This window comes from Neodiprion fabricii, chromosome 2 (genome assembly GCF_021155785.1).
Source record: "Neodiprion fabricii isolate iyNeoFabr1 chromosome 2, iyNeoFabr1.1, whole genome shotgun sequence".
Lineage (NCBI taxonomy): Eukaryota > Metazoa > Arthropoda > Insecta > Hymenoptera > Diprionidae > Neodiprion > Neodiprion fabricii.
The window spans coordinates 40,355,803-40,369,301 of NC_060240.1; the positions used below are offsets into that span (position 1 = coordinate 40,355,803).

The window sequence follows — 13,499 nt, forward strand, 5'->3', positions numbered from 1 at the left end:
AGAGATATTTATCGAACAAGTATTTAGCGCAAAGCAGCATTGATTAGCTGCAAACTTGGTTAAAAATATGAAAAAAGAAATTTATTAGAAATATTTGACCGAGGAAATTCAAACATGGGTATAAAGTAGCACGTTTCTTTCATTTTTCATTTTCATTTCTTGGGTATACGAAACGGAATACATAATATCATATTCTCTGCATATAGTATGTATTGTAGATCGTTAAAGCAAATATTCATTACGTTTTCGTAACGATTATACATATATTAATTTTTTTATAATTTTTTGCGAGGAGTTAACCGCTGATGACCTTATTCTTTTTATACATTGCCACAAAAATTCACAGGAGATGTTGAGATAAAGATTGGAACAAGTATAGTTAGACAGTTGTTGCTCCGTAATTGGACAGTAGTTGACTCCTCGGTTAGACATTTTTTTTTTTTTATGATTGCAGTTTTATATTAAAAATAGAGATAAATCTAGTAACGACTCATTATTGTATCGGAAATAATATGATGTACTAGATAACTAGTAATCTGCGATTAGCACTATATGTTGCAATACAAGCAGTATAAATTTGACCATTGAGAAGTACATCTTGCCTAGTTCTGTTGTTTCTCTGGCAAATACATAAATATTGTGGATCACAGCGGAGCCCTAAATCATCTTATAGCGGATCGCATTTGTATCTTGAGTGTAAATTGATCATGGCTAGGAGTTTTGGGTGAATGCGAAACAAGCTAAAAGACCATTTACTGGATGCTGTGAACCCTTTCCTATAAATCTGATCGTTGTTGGAAATAGAAAATTATGTAACTCGTGCAGAGGACAAACTAATGTAAAAGATGTATGATCGTTGAATCAACTTTATCTTTCGTATATCAATAAATATGATTAAACAGGAACCTAAGGATCAAATTGGCACACGACTCGCACGGAATTGGTAAAATGAGGATTTATTTTCATTATAATAATATAAAACAAAACAGGCTTTGCAGTCGGTGTATTTGCGATGATAGAATAATCGTAGATTTGGGCTCACTGATATGGCTTGGCAGCAATTTTAATCCGACTCACTCCCATCGACTCTTTCTGACCCTCCGCCTCTCTCCCGTTGCCGCAGAGTTAGAATTCTGATATTCCTGGCCCTCCGCCTGCTCGCTGAGACCGGCGGCTGACGTAGGAGGTGAAGAAGAGGGTAGCATTGGCGGAGGCGGGGGCATCACGACGGATGCTGGCTGAATCGTTTGCTCCCACGTGTGATCCGAAGACGCACGGAACTATAACAAAAAACAAACAAATAATTAAATAATTTTCGAACGGTTCGGCAAGTGGCAGCGATTACAATATAAGATCATACCTGAGTGTTGTACTGGCTTTTGAAGGCAGCTTTCATCGCCGAGAGTCGATCGCTTCCCGGTCCATGTCTCTCCAATTTTTTGACTACTTCGCTGATGTCCTTCGATGCCGGATTTGAGGATCCGCCACTCTGTAGAATTTAAGGTGAATTAACGGTGTACAAACGTGTACTTACAATTACGTGTTTGTAACAAACCTGTCCACTGTTTGTCCCATCGGACACTCGACCTCTGAACCCGAGTCCTGCACCACCGACGTTCAAGCTTTTGCCTTTTCCACCTTTAAATCTCGATTTTCGGAACCAGGCACTTTGCAAGGCCAGATCGAGCAGACCTTTCGGTACATCTTGATTCGCTCCCTCTAAATTTCTCACTAAATGACCAGCGAATTCTTTATCTTTGTCAGTGACCAGAGTGAACGCTGTTCCCTTTTCTCCTGCTCGACCTGTCCTTCCTATCCTGTGTGTGTGCGTGTCTATGTCGCGCGCCACATCGTAATTCAGTACCGTTTTTATGTGAGGGATATCCAAGCCGCGAGCTGAAGTTAAGAGTATTGCGATAAATATACCATGTAGAAAAACTTCAGACCACACGTCTGCCTTGTTCTCATAAAAGGTATCTCGACGTAAAAAATCAGGGGGAATTGCAAAATCAGTTGAGAGATTTCTTTGAATAGTAAATTTCAATATCGTTATTTCTGTCACAGATGTAGCTTACCTGCGACATCGGTAGCGACAAGTATACTTATTTCTTGTTTCTTGAAAGCAGTGATAACTTTGTTTCGTTCGATCTGGTCCATATCACCGTGCAACAGGAGAACATCGAATTCCTTCAATTTTAGATTGTTCGAGACCTCCTCAGCGTTTAGCTAAGATCAAAAATTGAAAAACGCTCAAAGATCGTAGCCTGTGTTTATTTGCCGTAACTGATTCTCGTTGGTTCATTATAATATTCCGCACCTTTTTAGTTACAAATATGAGTAAACTACCAGCGCTGAGAAATTCAACAATGTTATGCAGTAGCCAAGACCATTTGGCAGCAGGATTACTGTTGAACATGACAACGTGTTGCGTCACGTCTGTGTTAGCTTCTCCTACATCTCCTTGGACAATCCTTATAGGATCCGTGAGCACGTCACGTGCCAGTTTTTCAACCCTCTTCTTAAAAGTCGCACTGAACAGTAGCGTTTGTCTGTCTGGTCTGACATGGTTGCAAATCGACCTTACCTGTGGTTCTGAACATTGTATGTGATAAAAATGAGTTTGTTTGTACAGAACAGTAATGACTTTTGATGTTTCAATGTAAAGGATATCGCTTGGCTGCTCACTCACCAAAACCCATGTCAAACATTCTGTCAGCTTCGTCAAGCACGAGAAACGAGACTCTGGCCAAATTGGTAGCCTTCATCTTGACCAAATCGATCATTCGACCAGGAGTAGCAACGACTATTTCCGCACCTCCTTCCAAAGCTTTGCTTTGCTCCCATTTACTGCCACCTCCGTAGCAACAGCATACTTGTATGTTATATACCTTGCCAAATTTCTTAGCCTCTTGGTATATCTGCAAGAAGAGAATTTTCGAGATAATTATTAAAGTTTATAATTTGTCATTTTCTACAACTGACGTGAAATTATCGTTGCTACAAATTTTACCTGCTGTGATAATTCTCTGGTTGGCGCTAATATCAGACCGATTGGCCCATCGCCTGGCTTTAGTTCTTGCTGATCCATAATGTGCACCAACATCGGCCAAATAAACGCCGCTGTTTTTCCACTACCAGTTTTAGCAATTCCTATCAAATCCCGGCCACTCAGAGCAGCAGGTATCGCTTGTGCCTGAATGGGAGTCGGCTGAGTGTACTCGTTTTTTCTAATCGACTTTATCAAAGCATCGTCAAATCCGAAATGTGCAAAGCTGGTGACTGGATTGGGCGCAGAAGGACCGGTCACTTTGATTCCCAAGGTCTGCCGTAAGTCCTCGACTTGCTGCTTGTTTAAATTTGCAATCTCCTCGTGTACGTTATAGAAATTCTTTTCAAATGGTTCGTAGTTTATTTCACTGTGATCAATCGGAGGCAAGGGATCAATGTCCTTCTTTTTTGGTGGTGGTATTGGGTTCCCATCTTCGTCATACTCAATCTCCTGATCCGAGTCATCTTGCTGAAGCCCTGCTGTAGGGTTTTCTTCCATATATCTAAAAAACGAAATGCAGTCATTTTTATCACACCACTTTGAACTTTCTTGTGATTGTTTACAATATAGAATTTTTAGTGAATGAAAGACGTCGTATGCTTTTTTATAAATAAAATATTACTTGTAGTAACTCTCCTCGTCGTCTTCATCATCGATATCAGTTCTGATTCCCTTGGATTTGTCTTCCATTCTCATCTCTTCAGCCAGCTCAGCTTCGAATGTATTCTTTTTAACTTCAGCGTCGATTCCAGCCATAAACGCGTCGAGTGGATCCTCGTCACTGTCACTTTCCTGTTTTCGATTGTTTTTCTTCATAAGTTCGTAAGTCGGAGAACCAGGCGCAGGGATATATTCCAATGAGGAAGTCGGCGCATCGTCATCATCCTCAAAATATCTGATTATGTAAATTGATTTTATAATCGACTTACTTTTTAAACTAAATCCTATCTGGGAAACTTCAATAATAATAGTAACTACCGACTGAACAACACTTACTCTTCCTCAGTTTTGCTTCGCTTTTTAGGTATCCCCCAGTTTGCAGATAGAGCGTTCTCGGTTATAGAATTCATTGTATGATAGCCCTGTTTGCTGAGAGTCGAGTTGTTCGGAGGTGGCGGAATGTTGACTCCGCTTCTCTTGGTTCCAGCCATCTGAAATCCAGCGAAGCCAAAGCCCTTTGGCTTGTTACCACCTCCCCGGTGGTAACTCATTTTTCAGTGCTATCATAAAATGGTTGTAAATACAAAGTCAACTTCAACTTGGTGTACGGTAAATATTTCAGGAAAGGATACCAAATAGCAAAACTGTATACTCAGCCCGGTTAGGTTAAGTACAAGGTTTACTCTACGAATGAAGCAAGAATGTAATTTCCCGCTATTCGACTAAGGGTGCCCATATAATTAATTGAAATTTTGTGGTACTTTACTCACATTAATCTGGCGATATTCGAATAAAATTACGATCACTGTTACATTTAACAATGGTAAGGTGGTCGATGGCACCGGACACTGGACGACCGAATTAACCTCTTTCCGAACGAGTGAATCTCGATGAATCTACAGACCGCCTGCAGCAGCACTAGTATAGAATAAAAATGTCCGAAATCACGCTACGAGCAGATAACAAAGTTCTCTTTCTCTCTTTGTAATAACGCATGCGCAATACGCCATCGCAGCTGACTATATTTAGACTTGGGGGCAATAGCAGTTTCACGTATTATCAACCAAGTAACTAACCACATCGGTAAATGAAGTTCTTCATAACCAACAACTATCTATATTTTACAAATGCGAGAAAATACGTAGATAAAAATGGGAAAGTAAAAACTGCACGCGAGTATGCGTACATGCATAAGTACGACTTGAAATAGCGATTGACATGAAACTGTAGTGAGCGCGAGGTAATACTTTGATTTGAATCGTTACATCGCTACTTTGCCGGAACACGCAGTTATAATCTGTTATCCCGCATCAAAGGAAATTGGAATGAATATGGTTACGCTTTGCACTGTAGTACATAACAAGAAGATAACCCGAGAATTTCTTTGCACGGATTTATAAAGGTTTGACTATTGCATTAAACGTATCGCCTGCCTCTTTTGAAAAGCAATCCTGTGGGTTTATAATTGAACATGCAGATCATATTGTCAGAAACCAGAATCACCCTTACCATATGAAAAGATCTTTTTTGGAATATTTAGTGTTACAAGTACGCGTGATAGAATTTTATTATTGTTAAGTGAAAAGTGTGTCAACCCAAAAAGTACAGATACGTGGCTTTGGAATTTGATATAGATGTCAAGAATAAGTAAACGATTGGTTGCAAAATCATCCGAAAACTTGGAGTCTTCTGTACCCCATGATCCATTGCTTATCTTTAAGAAAAATTATCAACGTTAGATATTACCACTGATATGTGGGAAACGTGTTTTTGTTTGCGGAATTATACGAAAAATATGAAAAACATCGAAAGCCTGCACTCTAAATATTACCCAAACCTCGACTCCAACTGATGCAATTTAAAATTCGAAAAATCTCCAAAGACTCCAGGAGTTTAGATGTGTAAATTCGTGATCTTGGAAACGGGTGAAGCAACACAGTTAACAGCAAATCGATCGTGTTATTCAACTCGCTGCAATCAGTTTTAGAATTTTAGAATTTTAGCGAGGCTTTTGTGAGTTCGTCGTCAGCCGCTGCAGCAGGCTCAATTCGCACCACCCACTGAAGTCGGGCCATACATTCCGAATATTTCCACAATGGATATCAATCTGTGACTGAAGATGTATATTTTCATCAACGTTCTCTATAAGTATGTAGATCTATCCCACCTTCCACAAGTATACTTTTATTCCATATTCCAACAGGCTAATTTATGACTCATCCGTTGACTGAAGAGTACATCTTTGGTCAACGGCTGACCATTGAAGGGCCTAGCCGCTTGAGTCTCGAAACGGCAGAAAAAATAGAGTGCGTATTTCTTGTCTGAAATGTGAAAACTAAAATCATTATACATCATATCATATCATCGTACAGCATACATCATACGTCATGCATCATACAACGTACATAGTATTGAAGTTCGAAACCACAGTTTGGATGTTGGATGTTCAGAAAGTGACGTCACCCAAAATTTTTTTTCCCTTGACGTCATCGATCTATATAGACGAAAATCAGCTAGCCGAATTCCTCAGTCTGGTAACAACCGCGCAGTAGAGAGGACGTATGAGAATCGCGCTCCGCAGATTTCGAGTTCCGGGTTCTCTACCTCCTGGATCCTGCGTTTCGGGTCCGCTTCCTGATGCAACGCGAGTTCCAGGACAAGCGCTCCGTGGTCCCTGCGCTCCAGGTCCACTACCTGGTGAAACTCGACTTCCAGGACAAACGCTCCGTAGTTTCTGCGCTCAAGGTCCATTACCTGGTGAAACTCGACTTCAGGAACAAGCGCTCGGTACTTCCTGCGCTCCAGGTCCGCTACCTGGTGAAACTCGACTTCCAAGACAAACGCTCCGTGGTTCTGGTGGTCCAGGTCCTTGACCTGGTAACGTTCGACCTTCAGGACTAATTTTCCGTAGTTCTGGTTAAACCTGTCATGTTCACAATAAATTATTTCAATTCATTTTTCGTGCGAGCCCAAATTCATTAGCTATCAATGCGCTAGTAAAACTCCAATAATTTTTCATAATTTTCTCATAAACTTCTGGGTGAAATGTGACATTAAAAAAATTACATTAATCCTTACACAATATTTTTGATGAGATCTAATACTTGTAATATTTATTAGTGTTCGAGGTATAACCCGAGGTGGTCAGCGGTGGTCGTTGGAGGTGGTTGGCGGTAGTTAAAGGTGGTCGGAGGTGAACAAGGAGGAGGACGACGAGGAAGACGAGGAGAACAAGGTGGACGAGGAGGACGAGGATTTGCGCTCGGTGAGTAAAACATTTTTATAATATTTGATGGCAATTGTAATTATATTTCATCTAATATATTTGAAACTTGTCATGTTTACAATAAATTATTTCAATTCATTTTTCACGCAGGCACATATTCAGTAGCTTCAAATGCGCAAATAAAATTTATTACATATTAATTAATTAATTAATTATATTGATCCTTACATAATATTTTTGATGTGTTCTTACACTGAAGATATTTATTATCATTCCAGGTATAACCCGAGGTGGTTAGCAGTGGTCGTTGGTGGTGGTTGGAGGTAGTCGAGCTGGACGAGGAGAACAAGATGGACAAGGAGGATGAGGATTTGTGCTCGGTGAGTTTAACATTTTTATAATATTTGATGAAGAAGGATCAGTATCAGGAGTAGGAATAGGAGTAGGATCAGAAGGAGGAGTAGGATCAGGAATAGGATCAGGAATAGAATCAGGAGTAGGAGTAGGAGTAGGAGTAGGATCAGAGAAAGATGTAGAAATAGGAGTAGAAATAGGAGTAGAAGTAGGAGTAGTAGTAGGAATAGGACTCGGAGTAGGAAAAGGAGTAGAAGTAGTAATAGTAGGAGTAGTAGTAGGATCAGGAGTAGAAGTAGGAGTAGGAATAGGATCAGGAGTAGGATTAGAAGTAGGATCAGGAGTAGGAGTAGGAGTAGGATCAGAGAAAGATGTAGAAATAGGAGTAGAAGTAGGAGTAGAAGTAGGAGTAGTAGTAGGAATAGGACTCGGAGTAGGAATAGGAGTAGAAGTAGTAACAGTAGGAGTAATAGTAGGATCAGGAGTAGAAGTAGGAGTAGGAATAGGATCAGGAGTAGGAGTACAAGTAGACGCTAGAGGGGCAGCCTAGACAGAAAACGTACCTAAGTTAATTTTCAGGGTATTCCTCAAGGTGCGACGTCTTCAGAGGTACCGGCACGACTTGTTCGGGCGTCTCGACGTCCGGCGTTTCCCACTCTCCTTAGGGTTACCCCTTCCCTCCCCGTCGCGAGGCCTCCGTTACACGCGATTCTGGGTATTTTATGCTCCGTGCGTAGGCGTATGTTGATTTCGAGGCCAGTTCGGAAAAGTAGAAACAATCCTGAGTTTTCAGTTTGGACGTGTAAATCGTATTAGTGTGCACGATCGTATATAAAGGTATGTACGTGCGTGCGTGTGTGCGGGAGGGGGGCACTTGTATGATCAACAATTTTTACTGATAATTCGGAATTTGTTTTGAATAGAAAGCACTAATTTTAGATCTTGTTTCAGGTAACTCTGCACATACCTTCGATCTGTTCGCTATATTGGTAGACGACGAGTGAACCTCGTTTCGTGGGCTCCATCCGATTGGACTCAGCAACACGAATTCGTCGCCTAATTCTCGGAAGTGCAATAACAAAAATTGAACGTGAAATAGTTGTAGCTATTATGAGAAAGGATAAGTTAGGTTAAGGATCTCTGGATAGGTGCACTCTGGTTTAATGACATGAAACTGCATATTGAAGCGTTCGCTGAAACTGTACTTATGACTAACTCCTTGAATGCGGGAGGATTACAATACAAGGAGGCGTTTGGACAGCATTGCAGCGCTGCGACATTCTTAAATAACGAACAAAGTACATCGGATAACCATCGGAAATACAACTTGTTTAAATTCTTCCTGATACCTGCTTCCACAACTGACACATAATTCATATCTATTCTAATGCTCGATACAAAGCATTGATTCTGCAAGCTATTGAATCGTCTTATATCAGATGAGATAAGTCGGAACGCATGATAGATGATCAAAAATGATAACACAAAATAATATGCACGTGAAAAAACACACAGGCCTCACTAGCATGCAGTGAGAATATGCACGTCCGACTCCTTAGCCGTGGGTCCAACGATGTTCTGGATGCCGTGATTTTGACGATTCTGAATGATGTTGGAATCGATTCTTGAATGCATTATTTCGACGTAATTTTGCGACAGGAATCGTTTGGGCGCGGTCCAAATACGCTGCGCGCAAAAAATCCAGAATTGCAGCCGAAAGCATTCGATTCCTACCGAGTTTTCAGATGGATGGGAAAGGAAAATTATGAATTCACAGTGACAAAGTTTTTGTTTCAGTTCAGTTAGAGTTTATTCAAGTGCCTTAATTCTAATACAAGTGTTCGTGTGACAGTGTACGGTACTTCGACAGGTTGCCTAATAGTAGTTATTATAAAGTTGAAGACACAGAGAATATGAGGAAAGAGAAGTACAATGTGAGTTGCTTTGAGCAGAATGCGTGAATGGTTATATGGATGTGAGGTATATGTTGTAAAGTTCAAGTTCTGAGCTATACACGTGTGCAATGTACATACCTCTGAAGAATGCGATACGAATAATATTGGAATTTTACTACTGCATGTAACCTGTACTATAATCAATAAACTAATGAATTTCCCTGTATCCTTTATGCCTTTTTTCTGCTGTTGTTTTTACGGTATTTCTAGTGTATTTTCGGCGTTCCTGGGTGTACCATTGATTGGAACACGGACATACAAATGAATTGCGAAGCAAACGATTTTTTGCTAAAAAAGTGACCCCTTTGCATTATTGGCGAAAATTTTCGCGATTTTGAAAAGTGCTGGAATAAATTCTATTTTGCACTTTTGCGACGTAATTTTGCCAGAGAAATCGATTGGGCACAGTCTCGATGCGCTGCGAGCAGCGGATCAAAAGTTACAGCCAAAAAACCAGAACCTGTGTTTTCGACATTTTTCAGCAGGTGCTTTTTCCTTCGTAACTTCTTCCCTGTTGATCCCACGCTCTTTTCGCTGCGTTTTCTGAGTTCCTGGGGGTCCAATTAGTCAGGAAATAGTCATACAAGTCGAATCTGAGACCACAAATTTTTGGCTCCAAAAATGAAGAAAAAAGTAAGGCTAACCCCTTTGCATTTTTGGCGAAAATTTTCGCGATTTTGAAAAGTGCTGGAATAAATTCTATTTTGCACTTTTGCGACGTAATTTTGCCAGAGAAATCGATTGGGCACAGTCTCGATGCGCTGCGAGCAGCGGATCAAAAGTTACAGCCAAAAATCCAGAACCTGTGTTTTCGACATTTTTCAGCAGGTGCTTTTTCCTTCGTAACTTCTTCCCTGTTGATCCCACGCTCTTTTCGCTGCGTTTTCTGAGTTCCTGGGGGTCCAATTAGTCAGGAAATAGTCATACAAGTCGAATCTGAGACCACAAATTTTTGGCTCCAAAAATGAAGAAAAAAGTAAGGCTAACCCCTTTGCATTTTTGGCGAAAATTTTCGCGATTTTGAAAAGTGCTGGAATAAATTCTTTCTTGCACTATTCTGACGTAATCTTGCCAGAGAAATCGATTGGGCGTAGTCCCGATACGCTTCGAGCAACGAATCAAATCCAAATTTTCAGAATTCGTTTTGTTTTTTGGGTGAATTTTTTCATCCGCTCAATGCAACGACTGTAAATGACGTTTGGGGCTCTGGACAAGTTGCAGAAATGAGTTTTATGTATCTTTTCCACCAACCGCGAATTTAGGAATCATATTCGGTAATTCAAAAATACTACACCATTTTAGTTTTATTTCTCTTTATCACTTTAACCGTAAAGGACGTTTCAATTTTCAAATACGCTATTTAGTACAAATTTCTGACCGTATGTAGGAGACCAGAGAAGTATTGCAATTCAAACTTTTTGTTTTCTTCTGAACACAATCCGTTTCACATTTCCTAGATTCTCAGGTCGAATCAATTAATAACCAAGCCATCATCACTCTCATTCGCTATTTAGTACATAACTTTTTTTACGATGAAGTGTGTTTCCTGATTCAAATACCGCCCTGAAAGGGTAAAATGATCTTTACTGAGTTACACATATATACTTAGACAATCAGAAAGCTGGAGTTGGACATGATAGGCGCGAAAGACATGAGTATTGCCATGTTTCGCTCGAGAATTTGCCCTCAGAGCCAAAGAAACGAAAACAAAATAAATGAGTGCAAAAATAATATTATACCATTTTACGGAGATAAAACAAGAACATTTTTATACAATGACGTAGTAATTCGTATTTTATTTCTTCTCTTACAGTACTTGTGTATCATTACAATAGTAGGAATAAAGTTTGGATTATCGCACTTAAGAGACAATAATAATAATAATAATAATAATAATAATAATAATAATAATAATAATAATAAACAAAAACCGTTTGATTGTAAATGGATCAAATAATGAATTACCCTTACGTTTAATATTGTATTTTTCTCCACACATAAAAAAGTGTTACAAATCTTAATCTTGTTACGCTCGGATAGCCTCTATGTTTATTCTTAAGTGTAGACCTCTTGTTGAACAAAAAAAAAAAAAAGAAGAGAAAAGAAAAATTGCATAAATTGTAATCGATTTTTAATGTCATCACAGAGAATCAAAACAGTCGATAGTATTTTGTACATACAAGTCAGGTATGTAGTTAAATCTTTAATTTCACCTGTGTTTGATACTCTGTATTTCCTAATGTCGATATATGTAATGTGTGTCGAAGGTTTAGTATGACACGTTTGCTACGAGTAGGCCAAAATTGCAACAGTACGCTTTTAATAAATGCAGGAACTACAGAATAATTATTTCTATAAATTATATTATTTATTAAATTTTTTAAATATATATTATATGCAAATATATTTTCGTATCTAAAATAATTCGTAAACGAAAACCGGTTTCATAGATCTCAAATGGAATTGTACTTGTTTCAAAGAATTGATAATATGTGTATAAAATTCCTCGGATTGCCGAAATTCGGATCGTTCAATACTTGGATTAAATATTTCGGTGCGAATTGACGAACAGTTACAACAAATTTTATCAACAAACGCTATATAATAGGCTACGATGTATTTAGATTTTAGAATTCAACAATCTTAAATTTAATTATTATTGTTATCTTTATTCGAATTACAATTATATCAATTAACTCGCTCATGTTGACGGTAATTAGTGAAAAAAAAAAAAAACAACAATTAAGATAAATAAAAATCATACGGGATTCTAAATTGAGTGCAATCGTTAATTCATTTATTCAAGAGAATATTGAATTGATCCCATTTACTATTACGACAGTCTTAGCAAGGTTCAAATCATTTTCATAATTCTATTATTATGCCTGTTATTACTCTTACTTTCTAAAATCCAAACGTAGTGTCACATTTCATATCTCTATTTTTTATAATTTTCATCTTCTTCCCAATACGTAGTTCCATTGAATCACGTTCGCTGATCTAATATACCTTCAAAATTGAGCCGCTTTACAGAGTTTGGCAAGAAATACATATACCTATATAGTTATATATAGGTATATATATGTATATATTTTGTATGTATTTTTACGCATTTTTCTTCCTTTGTTTATTAAAGATACAACATTACTGACTAGGACTATTTTCTTATCACACTAAAAAATAATGTACTTTTTTTTTCTCCCACTCATCAAATCAATTTATGTACCAGTATTTCCAATTAAACTAATTAATTACTAATCTACTTTGAATTGTCCTATACGCTACTTTCAATAAATATTACAAATATTTACATTATGGCCGATGTTCACTCGATCCTCTTATCGCTTACGTCTTCGTATCAACGAATTTGCACACACACGTGATGTAAATCTTTTAGTGTTTCCATTAATGATAACAGAAAAGTGTTCTTTGTCTTCTTTGCAAGTGAAATAGATTTAAATTGTGAGTCGTAATTAACAGGTGTGCCATTAAATTGTGAATATTTCACTATTGATTGTGTGACTTATTACCACGCGAATGATAAACTGTTATAAAGTTATTGTAAACGGGGTGTGTAAATAAAATGTTATTCCAGAATATTATCCTTAGATTACACATTAAGATTCAAAATTCCACATTTTATAAGTTTCATTCAGCTACAGCATTATATATACAATGGTTTTTTTCTAATTGTTTATAAACTAAACCGAAATCTTTTTCATCTAACTTGGCAGTTTCGTTGCAATTGTTTTTTATTTTGTCTTTCTCTGTCTATCTTCAATAAGTTACGTGATGGAAGTAAAATCACCATCGTTGTTACAGGTAATTTCGCGCCCAAAAAAATCTTCAAAATCCGTATAAAGTAAACGTATATATGTGTCTTTTACGCGATCTTGCAAATACAACAATGCCACATAACGTCCGTGCCTGCGCAACTATTTCTTAAGATTACAGTAAATACGATATTATATCGTAGTATTAGAAAATAATCCGTGTTGTTGTGGTTATAACCGATAAATTGATGAAGTTTAATGAAACTTTACCATAGGTTCATCAATCGATACGATAGTTCTGACGTAATGTGTTTGTACTTAAAAAACGTGGCCTGAGTTTTGGGCAGCATTTTATACAATATGCATTAAATTATGAATACTAATATTACTTGTTTGTCGGTGTTTTTTTTTTCTTTTTTTTTTTCAAGAGGAAGAAAAATCAATTGGGAGATAACAAATATACTTACACATATATACACATT

General features: G+C 37.9%; 1 protein-coding gene across 2 annotated transcripts; it reads right to left on the bottom strand.

Moving 5' to 3' along the window:
- Positions 1-448: 448 nt before the first annotated feature.
- Positions 449-4,646, bottom strand: LOC124174748 (ATP-dependent RNA helicase DDX42). 2 transcript variants are annotated; one of them, XM_046554187.1, is made up of 10 exons: positions 4,480-4,646; positions 4,046-4,269; positions 3,672-3,944; positions 3,011-3,551; positions 2,690-2,918; positions 2,318-2,592; positions 2,076-2,226; positions 1,556-1,896; positions 1,361-1,489; positions 449-1,280 (listed from the first exon to the last, which is right to left on the bottom strand). In XM_046554187.1, exons 2-10 carry the CDS (start codon positions 4,258-4,260, stop codon positions 1,074-1,076), a joined length of 2,361 nt encoding a protein of 786 aa, XP_046410143.1. In that variant the 5' UTR covers positions 4,261-4,269; positions 4,480-4,646; the 3' UTR covers positions 449-1,073. The 2 variants fall into 2 exon arrangements, with proteins under 2 accessions (XP_046410143.1, XP_046410144.1); XM_046554188.1 differs by lacking the exon at positions 4,480-4,646 and having other exon boundaries at positions 3,672-3,934; positions 4,046-4,186.
- Positions 4,647-13,499: the final 8,853 nt, after the last annotated feature.